Raw genomic sequence first — 12,665 nt, forward strand, 5'->3', positions numbered from 1 at the left:
TATGATTGAAATATTTAGGCTGAATACTCTGCGTTTGATCTGAGATAGTATTATGTGCCACAAGCAATTCCGGCGTTCCTTTTCAGCAATGCGGCTTTGATCACAGCTAATGAATTGTTGTGCATAGCTCCTAACAATTCAAATGCAACAATGCACTAACTCTTTTTTTTTTTTTTGCAATACACTAAGAAGCAATCGAGCAAAGCTAATAATGCCAATTGTACTGACCGTCCACCTTGTAATGAAGGCACTTAGAGAAAGACAGTTAAGATAAAAGCACGTGCGTAACGACAAAGTGACCACAGATAGAGAAGAAAGTCTCTTATGTTTTAATTAAGAGGTTGCAAATCTTTGTCAACCTGCGCCTCTAATTAAGACAAAGACTATGAGGCTATGAGGTGAATGTAGACAGAGAAAGGGGTCAGCCATAAAAGGTTTAATTAAATTAGATTTCATTTATACAGCACTTTTGTTTGCACACATAAGGTGCTATGAAGCATGCAGAATTATTTTTTTCCTACACCATAAATAAATTAATTGCATGGAGACTTTCTGGTCTAGAAGGAATAAATTTGCTCAATGGCCACTCGAACGGTTTTCTATTCAGTGGTGAATTACTCAGGTAACCTGTGCATTTGCACAGTAAGGAAAGGTAATGTAAGGACCTGCTTGTTGTTTATGGATCTTCAAGTGTAGCACTGCTATACTCAAGAGGGCCAGGCATACGTGCATGAATGTGTTTTTCAGCAATTCGAAAATCAAGTGCTGACCTCAGTGACCGTGAGGTGTTTAGGCCCTATAGCATCAATGAAGCAGTAATGTTCAGGGCAGAGATCACACAAGGAGAAGGTGATACCAGCTGCTGTGCGCTCTGCTTCAACAGCTTACACTGGATTAAAGTGAGGAATAATTCACCCAAACGTGGACATTTATACTTATCCTCATGTTTTAAACCTATTAGAACCCATTGTCTTAATTTTCCATTTAGTTAAATAGTAAATATGGACTACAGTTCAACATCTTTTTTTTTTTTTTTTTTTTTTTTTTTAAAAAGAAGTCTCTACATTCACACTGCAGGCAAATTTGGCCCAAATCTGATTTTTTTTTTTTTTTTGCTCATATTTGACTTAGTGTGAACAGCACAAACCGCATGGAATCTGATCTTTCCAATTCCGTTTTGTGCCACTTCCATCTGTGGTACTAAATCCGATACAAGTCAAATGTTTGCAATGTGACCGCAGTGTGAACAGTCATATGGGAATTCATGTGACTTTTACCTCAGCAATCGTCACGATTTTACATGCCCAAAGTTATCAAGACAGCTGCAAAAGGTAGTCAGTGGAAGTACAGTGCTGTGTCAAAACTCATAAGTATTGGTATCATAAAAGTTTAAAAACTCTGCTCTCTTCTATGTGTCTAAAGACACATCCTTGTCTTTGTTTTTTATATTGCCTGCACATAATTTCGCTGGCTTCTGCAGCAGATCACACTATAAATAAAAGCATAATAGCTTACTTTATGTCCTCCGTGTTTACTTCCGTATGACAGTGCACTGTGCAAGAGTTGCCAAGTCCACAGATTTCCCACGGAATCATTGTTCACAGGTTGTTTTTTCAACTAACTTGAACCCACTAACTGGATATTTACATCCCCAGAACATGATTGGGCTAGTTTTGGACTAGTTTTGAGAAGCAATTGGGCAGATTTAGTTTTGAAAACCTGGCAACCCTGTTTGTATTATTTTTTTGCCAATCTGGCCTCATGACAAATACATACCTGTGGGAACGTTTTCGCGAGACACGAAAAAACGTACCAATAAGTACATATCGCTGCAGTTTCCAACAGAAAAAGGCGCTTAAAGGGTGTTCGTTTTTTTATTCCCTGAACAAATGAATGTACATAAGGTGTTGGTTTTGTACATGTCACTGCAGTTCTGACTTTAAATGTCCATTGAGTGGCGCTATAACTCTAATGCTCTGCGACTTTTTAAAATAACACATCATCTGAACTACACCTAAAGCTACCCAAGAGTAGGAACAAAAGCGAATGTTATGTAAAAACGCAATCGCAAACATGCCGTTTTAGCTTGTGTTTCGATCTCTCATCCTTCAGCTCTTTCATTGCGAGCAATGATTTTCATGGAATTTGTACCCAAGGTTTCCGCATCCTAAGTCCACCTTGTGCCACCTGAGCTACCGAGCAAGCTTGTTATGTCCGGAAAGCGAAACATATGGAGCTGTAATCATAACTGTGTATGAAAACGATTACGAGTGCTCACTCTTTTACCGCCTTTAGTGGACATTTCTGTGGGAAACTGTAGTGATATGTACTTATTTGTATGTATTTTGCATCTCGTGAAAAGTTCCCACAGGTACGTTTTAGTCATAAGATCAGGTAGTTTTTTGCGCATACAGGTCAGTTACGAACACTGTTGGGGGTAACGCATTGGAAGTAAAGTGAGTTACGTAATAATATTACTTTTTTCAAGTAACTAGTAAAGTAACGCATTACTTTTGAATTTCTAAGAAAATATCAGAGTTACTTTTTCAAATAAGTAACACCAGTTACTTTCCCCCCCCCCATTTATTGATTGACAAGTCTTTTGTCTGGAAATTGGGAGTAAACATGATGTTACTGTATTCTAGACTAAATGTGAACATGCATTAATTTATCTCACTCACAAAAAACAGATTCAGTATTCCTCAAAATGAATAAAAACAGTGAAATGCAAACTCAGAATATGACGCAACCCTTCAATGATTAAATATGTTAAATGAAACAAATATCCTTTATGTATTTAATCCCATTTTATTAACCAGGGTCTTTGCTGCTGACCTTCGATGATGCAATTCAGCTATACTAATAAGCAAAAATTACTTTAGATAAACTAACATTTGTGCTTCACTTTTTTATAGCTGAAGAGTGATCTCCTGCATAAATGTACTTTTCTTTCAGCCTGAGGTGAATTCTTTTCACTTTTGGTGTAAAAGGGCTTTTACACTAGAATTGTTTTATATTCTATATTCTAGACAAATTCTAAAATTCTATATTCTAAACAAAGAAGCAAGCGGTGCCCAGATTTAAAAAGTAACACAGAAGTAAAGTAACGCATTACTTTCCAAAAAAAGTAACTAAGTAACGTAATTATTTACTTTTTTAGGGAGTAACACAAAATCATAATGCATTACTTTTAAAAGTAACTTTCCCCTGGTTACGAACTATGATCTGTTCACATTGTAAATCTGATATGGGTCACATTTAAAACAAAAATGTGAACAGCTAATCTGAATCTGAGCAAAAATTGAGCACTTAGGCTTGCAGTTTGAATGTATACTCACCAACAGTGTTGAGGGAAGTTACTTTTAAAAGAAATGCATTACAATATTTCATTACTTCCTAAAAAGTAACTAATTACATTACTTAGTTACTTTTTAGAGAAAGTAAGTGTTATGTTACTTTTGTGTTAGTTTTTAAATCTGACGCAGGGGCTTGTTTGTTTTTAACACAAAGTTCTACTTTTGGCAAATGTAAAAGCCCTTTGACACAAAAAGTGAAATGAATAAACATCAGGCTGAAGGAAAAGTAGCCTAAATTCACATCTGTACAGTAGAACACAGCTCTTCAGTGATAAAAAAGGAAGCACAAATGTTAGTTTATCTAAAGTCATTTTTACTTATTAGTACGGTTGAACTGGATCAACGTAGGTCAGTACCAAAGACACTGGTTACTAAAACTGGATTAAAAAAACGTGAAGTGTTATTTGTGTTATTTAACATATTTAATTATTGTGCTTGCGGCAACTCAAGTTAGAGTCCTACCATTTAATCTAACAAAAGACATAAAAGCCCCCAAAAAAAACCAACATATTTATTTATTGCAGGTTTACGTCATATTCTTAGTTTGCATTTCACTATTTTTATTCATTTTGAGGAATACTGAATCTGTTTTTGTGCAAGTGAGATGTTTAGTTTAGTCATGTTTACACAGCACACACAAATGCCTTCCTGATTTCTCTCAACACAGGTACAGGAGAGCTTTTTTCATGTAAATTAAAAAGTAATGCATTACTTTACTAGTTATTTGAAAAAGTAATCAGATTACATCTTACCCCAAACTTTTGAAAGGTTTCAAACATTATTATTGTTATTTTTATTTTATTTTTTTTATTTTTTTATGGTGACAGCTTAAAAACTCTGACGTCCATTCTTTGCTGTGGAATGGAAAACAGACAACAAGTGCATTGTTCAAAACTTTTCCTTTTATATTTTCACTTAATAACTAAAGTCATACAGGTTTGGAATTATATGAGGTTCAGTAAATGATGAGAGAATTTTCATTTTCTGATTAAACTATCCTTTTAAGACCCACTTTGTTCAGTGCAAACAAGCCTTGTATCATCTGCGAGCACGACCTGACGTTTTGAGTCTTCAGCCTAATTTAACTGACAGAAATTCACTGATGTAGTGGCACTGATGGCCTCTGAAGTCAAGCTTCAAAGAATTCCCTGAACTGACAAAACTGAATTAAACTGTTTTAATGTAGATTAACATCATATTGAAATGACATATCTGCATGGAAAAATGGCCTTAATAAATGTGCCACAACCCTGACAACTGATCATAGCTCATGGGATTCTTTTGAAATCTGTGGTGGTTTTATGTTTTTTATTTAAGTGAGCAGACCACACATTTTATGTGAGCACACACAGTCAGAGTTGTCAAAAAAGCCATTTTGAGTCTCACAGAACAGCCTTTTATTGAATACCTCCTGACAGCTACTGTGTATATTCCCAAGCACACAGAAAAAAAAAAAAATTAATTGTTTCCTTTGCACGTGTGCCTGATCATACATAAAATACACGTGTATAAGTTATAATCGTCACACTCTGCATACTCTAATATGCCGGCTACCGTCTAGTGATTTTGCAAGCCCTGCTAATTTGCTGGTAACAATTTCATTGCATCAACTTTGATAAGGGTAAGGGGCTAATAGCATAAAACTGCATATAAACTCATATAAAATGAGCCAGTGAGGTTGGACACCCTCAGTCACTGGCACACTGACTACACACCCATGAGTAAACAAATAAAACCACTGATGTCCAGTGTTGGATACAGACATAAGGCATTTCTGAAACCAACCATGACTGCACTATACCTACACAAAACAAAAAATGACTGTGGGATGTGAGATCAAATGAATCAAGCTTTTGGTGGAAAACTATACTGGTATTCTTATGGTGAAACTGCATCTTATAGTAAATGGAGGCCAGTCATGAAGTGATTTAATTACATTAAAAACATTTTACACAGAAGGCCCAATATAAAAAAAACACAGAGCTCTAATGCTTGGATAAATTGCTGTCAGTCACAAAAGCATCACTACAGCCAAACAGCATTTACACTGAATTTAGTGAACGGCAGGACAGTGCTAACGCTGTTATGCAGCTTCATATTCATTCCTCCTTGTAATGTACTGTCTTGAGTGCAGTGAGAGAGGATGAATTCATTACAGCTCCAGTATCGATCTGACAGGCCCCAGCTGAGCCAACTGGAAGAGAACTCTCTCCAAATGCCCATAAACACACCTTTACCTCAAAGCTCTTTCAGGGAGTTCAGAGTAGGGTGATGAATTGACAGACGGAGGAACAAGCAAACAGGTGGATGGACGTACAGATGTGCATGAATAGACAGACGAACCAAGGAAAGGATGGGTAAACAGGCAGATGGATACACGGATACATGGAAAGATTGGACAACTGAACGGACGGACGGACGGACGGACGTGCACTGATAGACAATGCATGGATAGACAAGCACATGGATGGATGGATGAACAAGCAGAAAGATGAATGTTTGGCTAAACAGCTAAACAGACAGATATAAGAATGGACAGACAGATGGATGGATTGATGTATGCTCTTAGATAAACCAATAACCCGTGAACAGATGGATGGATGGTGCATGGATAGACACCCAACTGATGGATGGATATATGGAAAAATTAATGAACAGACAGATCGATGAATGGACTGATGCGCCTTGATGGAGAGATAACCTATGGATGGATGGATGGGATAATAAGTGATGGATGGACAGATGGATAGATTAAGATTAAGAAGTAATGGGTAGATGGACAGATAGATGAAAAAGTGATACAGGGATGGACAGGCAGACAGACAAACAGATGGATGTAAGCACAAAGACAGACAGGCAATCCATGGATGGATGGACAGACAGACAGATAAATGGATGGATGAGTGGATTTGTGGAAGGACAGGACAGATGGATGGATGGATGGATGGATGGATAGGGAATCCATAGATGGATGGATGGCTGGATGGACAGACGGACAGACAGATAAATAGATGGATGGATGGGTGGATTCATGGAATAACAGTTTAATAGATGAATGGATGCACACAGATGTACAGACAACCCAAAGATGGACAGATGGATAGATGGACGGACACACACAGATGGACAGACAACTCATGGAAGGACAGACAGACACACATACAGATAGATGAATGGATGCACTCATGCAAGAACATAGATAGATAGATAGATAGATGGATGGATGGATGGATGGATGGACGGATGGACAGACAACCCATGGATGGTCGGACCAAGCAGATTGATGGATGGGTGGATTTATGGAAGAACAGTTGGATGGATAAATGAATAGATGCACAGATAGATGGAAGGATGGAGATGGATGGATGGATGCAGACAAATGTACAGACAACCCAAGGGTGGATTCACAGAAGAACAGTTGGATGGATAAATGAATGAATGGATGGATGGATGCACACAGATGTACAGACAACCAATGGATGGAGAGACAGACAAATAGATGCATGGATGGGTGGATTAATGGAGGAACAGTTGGATAGATAAATGAATGGATGGACAAATGGATGGATGGATGGATGGATGGACAGGCAATCCATGGATGGATGGACAGACAGATAAATAGATGGATGGATGGGTGGATTCATGGAATAACAGTTGAATAGATGAATGAATGTACACAGATGTACAGACAACCCAAAAATGGACAGATGGATAGATGGATGGACACACACAGATGGACAGACAACTCATGGAAGGACAGACAGACACACAAACAGATAGATGGATGGGTGGACTCATGCAAGAACATTTGGATGGCTAAATGAATGGATGGATAATAGATAAATAGATAGATAGATAGACAGACAGACAGACAGACAGACAGACAGAGACAGACAGACAGATAGATAGATAGATAGATAGATAGATAGATACATGTACAGACAACCCAAGGGTGGATTCACAGAAGAACAGTTGGATGAATGGATAAATGAATGAATGGATGGATGGATGGATGCACAGATGTACAGACAACCAATGGAGGAAGAGACAGACAAATAGATGCATGGATGGGTGGATTAATGAAAGAACAGTTGGATGGACAGATAGATAAATAGATGGATGGATGCACACAAATGTACAGACAACCCAAGGATAGATGGACACGCACAGAAGGACAGACAACCCATGGATGGAGAGACAGAAAGAAAGACAAACTGATGGATGGATGGATGGATGGATGGATGGATGGATGGATGGGTGGATTCATGGTTGGATGGATACATGAATGAATGGACAGATAGATAACAGATGGATGGACAGACAGATGGATGGATTGATGCACACAGATGTACAGACAATCCAAGAATGGATGGATGAATGGATGGATGGATAAACAGATAGACAAACACATGGATAGGTGGATGGATGGATGGATTCATGGAAGAACAGTTGGATGGATAAATGAATGGATGGATAGATAGATAAATGGATGAATGGATGGATGGATAGATGGATGGACACAGATGTACAGACAACCCAAGGATGAATGGATGGATGGATGGATACAGATGTACAGATAACCCAAGGATGGACAGACAGACAAACAAACAGAGGAATGGATCGGTGGATTCATGGAAGAACAAATCGGTGGATGAACGGATGGACAGGTGGATGAAAAGAAGTATGCAAAAACACAGACAACCGAAGAATAGATGGATCTATGGATCCATAAATGGAAAAATGGCTGGACTGATGGGCAGAAAGATGAAAGGGTGCAGAGGCAAATGGATGAATGGACAAAGAAATGGATGTATAGATAAATAGACAGTCAGGCAGAAGAACTGTCAGCCAGACAAATGGATGGAAGAACAATGTCACATCTTCCATTTAAATTTCATAATCCCTTACACCATGCCATTCATGGATTAACAGGCATCCAGTTAAAACAGTCAAACATGTGACACTTCAATCTGTTTTACCTGTAAAAGGACACTTGTCAATGTCATCACACAACATAGACAGAAACAGAGATGAAACTCATGGAATTTGCTCAAGCATTCCAGAAACGACTGCTTTTAGAGAGTGGATCGACTCAGCATTTAGACTCAGCACAACACAAACTGATTAGAATGATGCATATACGGTTTCATCCTGCCAGTGGGTCGATGCTTCTGATTGGCTGAGATTGGTGAAAACGCTTGTCTGGCAGGAAAGCTTTTCTCTTAAAGAAGGAAAGAACAGCACTGCAGAAGTAAACCGCTTACATCCACATTCCTACACACAAGCACACGACTGATTCACATGACATAACATGGAGGCAAAACAATACATTAAAAGAGAGTGAAAAGAGAGAAAACGCCACAACCTTCACAGCTAAAGTCATCAACGGCACTCATCCAAGGAAAAGCAGTGATACATCAGACTCATAATCATACACTTTCCATCAGTGAGGGAGGGACAGTAAACACATTTGTGGCCTCCACGCATGCTGGCAGATGGAGAAGGTGGGTGAGCTGGGCCTGAGTGGGTGACGGCCTAAAGACTCAGCACAGAACAGGAAACCGTGGCTGCCCGATGATTAGTCTCTGGTACATCACTATGCAACATGTGCCGCACAATATCATTACGGGACAACCAGACACAACCAGATGGACAGTTCAGGCCACTTCTGTATACGAAACCAAAATGATGCTGCCTTCTTGAGAAGTGAAGAGGTGAAAAATGAAAATTCTGACATCAATTACATAATTGTTTTTCTTATGTGGAGCACAAATGAAGAGACTTTGAAGAATGTTCATTCATCTTCGGAACACAAATGACCATATTTTTGATGAAATCCGAGAGCTTCCTGACCCTACATAGACAGCAAAGCAACTACCAACTTCAAGACCCAGAAAGTAAGGACATTGTTAAATTAGCCGATGTGACAGCAAGTAATTCAACCGTACTTTTATCAAGTTACAAGAATATTTTCTGTGTGCAAAGAAAACAAAAAATAATGACTTTATTCAACAATTTCTTCTCTTCCATGTCAGTCTCTGCTGTGCAAACGTTGAACGTGGGAGTAGCGTTGCTGTTTATGCAGGGTCAAAAAGCTCTCGTATTTCATTAAAATTTCATCCTAATTTGTGTTCCAAAGATAAACGAAGGTCTTAAAGGTTTGGAAAGACATGAGGTTGAGTAATTAATGACAGAATTTTCATTTTTGGGTGAACTAACCCTTTAAAGGTTCTTCATGGAACCATAGATGCCAATAAATAACCTTTATTTTAAGAGTGTATCTGCACTAAATGAATCATTTAGCTCATTTGGATTTGTTTTAGATCATTAAACATGACCACATGGGGCACTGAAAGGCAGACAGGAACCAGATTTCTTAAAAGGTGTCTTCATACAAAAACGCCGCCTGTTAATGCACTGACTGGGCAATGAAACAGCATAGCAGCTGCCTTCTGAAACCAAATGGTATTAATTTGGCAGCATATGTGACCTCGCCATGAAATCCGAAGGACTGTGGGTAGATCTATCTGTATTCTGTCTGTTTAACTTGCAGTGTGTTGGCTAATATTATAAATATTGGGCTCCTCATATTGAAATGATATTGGCATACAAGTAGTAACATGTTGAAACCATCGATAATAATTACTAAAAAAATTGGTTCCTGGCATTTACAGTATAAACATAAGCAAAAAGTGCAATAAACTGTGAGGGAGTGATGCAAAAAAGTCTTTGTACTTCCAGATGGTTTATGAAATGAGAAAATGGGGTAAACAGGAAAAGCACTGAACTGGGAAACGATAGACAAAGTGCCATGATTGGTTATGAAACAGACTTTGGACCCAGTGAAACTCCAGGACCAAATCACTTACATTTTGTAAAACAACATAGGAATGGAGAGCGAAAGGGGTGAGGGTGGGGAATGAGGGGTGGGAAAGATGAGGTAATTGAGAGAAACTTGAGAGTGAGGATGGAGGGTGAAAATTCATTTCACATATCTAAGCCCACCGAGCTGTCGATAGTGATCAAAGCCTGCTGGGTGAGATGGTTGTGCATTGGGGGCTCAGCTGTAGTACAGCAAGGGTTAAATGTGTTCTGCTGGCTCTCAACTGCTTTAAAGAGTTCACCCCAAAATGTTATTTATTCACCTTCAGGTCAAAATGAGATATTACGGAAACCATTCTGGCTGTACAATGAAAGTCAATGGGGTCCAAAACAACACTGGACTCCAGTGACTTTCATTGTATTGACCAAAATAATGTTTGAAACAAAGGAGCATTTGGACATCAGACAAAAAGACAGGACTGTGTAGTTAATGACAGCAATGAAGAAAAGTACTACAATTACATAAAGCAATGAGAATTGCATAATTTAAAAATGACAAATGAAATACAAAACTAATAATTTACCTATAAACAGGATTACATAGTACAGGATTTACCTTTTTATCATTTGTGGTGTTACATGGGGGTGATGCTTTTTGGTGTGCTCTGATCACTGCAACTCTCTAATTGGTGGCATTTCCTGTACAGCATAATGGGTAATGTAGTTTTTTATTTTACCACAAATTCCACTATTAACATAACATTATTGTTTTAAAATAAGTTGAACTGATGCAAACTGATGGCACTCTTAAAATTAAAGGTGCTTCACGATCCCATAGAATAACCTTTTTTGTCTAAATGGTTTTATAAAGAACCTTTAACATCTGAAGAACCTTTCTGTTTCACAAAAGGTTCTTTGTGGTGAAAGATAGTTCTACAGATTTTAAAAAGGTAAGAAAGAGATGGTTCTTCAAAGAACCTTTGACTGAATGGTTCTTCTATGGCATCGCTGTGAAGAACCTTTTAAGGCAACTTTATTTTTAAGAGTGTACCATCGATTAACAACCTCAGAGCTCACAACAGGTCTGCCTTTAATGGTTTATCAGATACTGTTAAAAATCAATTTGCCTATCCACATTTTTCTTTACATAAAAGTAGCTGTGGCCATTTGTAAATTTTATGGGTTTGACTTCTGATCTTATCTGCGTCAAGCTAGTTTTAGCTGTACAAAACAGCTCGTTTTGCTACTTGATATTGCAAATTGGTGTGTCTAACCATATTAATGCTTAATTATCTTAATTATGAACACACTGATTCTTCTCGTTATTTCCCTATAGCGGAAGTCTCACCCATAAGCTTACTTCCGTGTTGTGCTTCCGTGTTTTGGGTAAAATTTTTATTTTGGGGTGTACTGTCCCTTTAACACTTCTTAAAGCTACAATGCCTAATTTGTGAAACATTAATGGCTCATAACAGAACTACAAAAATGGTTTCCTAGTCAAACAAGAAGTTCTGCCCTTTTTCTATGGCACTGATTGAGTCAGTGTAGGTAAAGAAAAAAAAAGAGAAAAAGAATGGCCATTTTCAGTACTGAATTGTCCAACGCAGCAAATAAACACTTCAATCTCTGTGCCGAAGGTCACAACCCTGTGCTCTGCTGTCAGGATACAGAGGTTTTCCGCATGGCTCTCAAATAAACATCCACAACAGTGCAGTGTACTATTACCAAACCCATTACCAAACCCATAACCTGCAACTCCTCATTTTATTACAAATAATATATGACGTTCCATCCTGTTTTCCAGTCATTCTGTAACAAATGAAGTTCCATCCTGTTTTGAGCTGTCAGCTTACCTGATGATGACGTACATGACCAAGCAGTTTCCCACCAGCCCCACCACGCAGACGATCATGTAGACCACTGCTATAGTGATCTTGACGCCCCTGGGGAAGAAGCTGTCAGTCCCGTTGTAGGCGCTGAAGTTGTTCTGGAACAGGGACTCGTTGTACAGACGGAAGTGTCTGGGGTCAGCAAAGCCGGTGGAATCATTAGGGAACTCCATGAGTACAGCTATTACAAAAAAAAAAAAAAAAAAAAGGCTGAGTGAAGCACACATGTTTTAAATTTCTGAATAAAAACTATTTTTCACTTACCTTCACAAACTACTTTTTTTAGGTAAAAGGTAAGGTTACACTTTTAAGGTGTCCTTGTTATTACACATTTAATATGTTGTAAAACGGTTTAAAAACACATACTTACTACAGGGTTAGGATTAGTGTTTGTTTTAGGGTTAGTTGCATGTAATTATCCTTAATGCACTCTTATTACTAGTAGGTTAGTATGTAATATTATAGTATGTAAGAAGGACACTTAAATAAAGTGTGTTACCAGAAGTAATAATAATAAAAAAAACCTTTAAAATATTGGAACTGCTTTCGTTCCTTTTTGTAAAATGTTTTGGATAAAAGTGTTCTAAATGTAAACGGA

At 38.1% G+C, this 12,665-nt stretch overlaps 1 protein-coding gene across 1 annotated transcript in view; it reads right to left on the reverse strand.

Moving 5' to 3' along the window:
- Positions 1–12,665, reverse strand: part of oprl1 (opiate receptor-like 1) — a 48,518-nt gene that overhangs the window by 34,568 nt on the left and 1,285 nt on the right. Inside the window, exon 2 of the mRNA XM_051097147.1 lies at positions 12,032–12,248. Within this exon, the coding sequence (XP_050953104.1) occupies positions 12,032–12,240 (209 nt within the window). The 5' untranslated portion in view covers positions 12,241–12,248. The remainder of the gene's footprint in view (positions 1–12,031; positions 12,249–12,665) is intronic.

Source organism: Labeo rohita, chromosome 23, assembly GCF_022985175.1.
Source record: "Labeo rohita strain BAU-BD-2019 chromosome 23, IGBB_LRoh.1.0, whole genome shotgun sequence".
Lineage (NCBI taxonomy): Eukaryota > Metazoa > Chordata > Actinopteri > Cypriniformes > Cyprinidae > Labeo > Labeo rohita.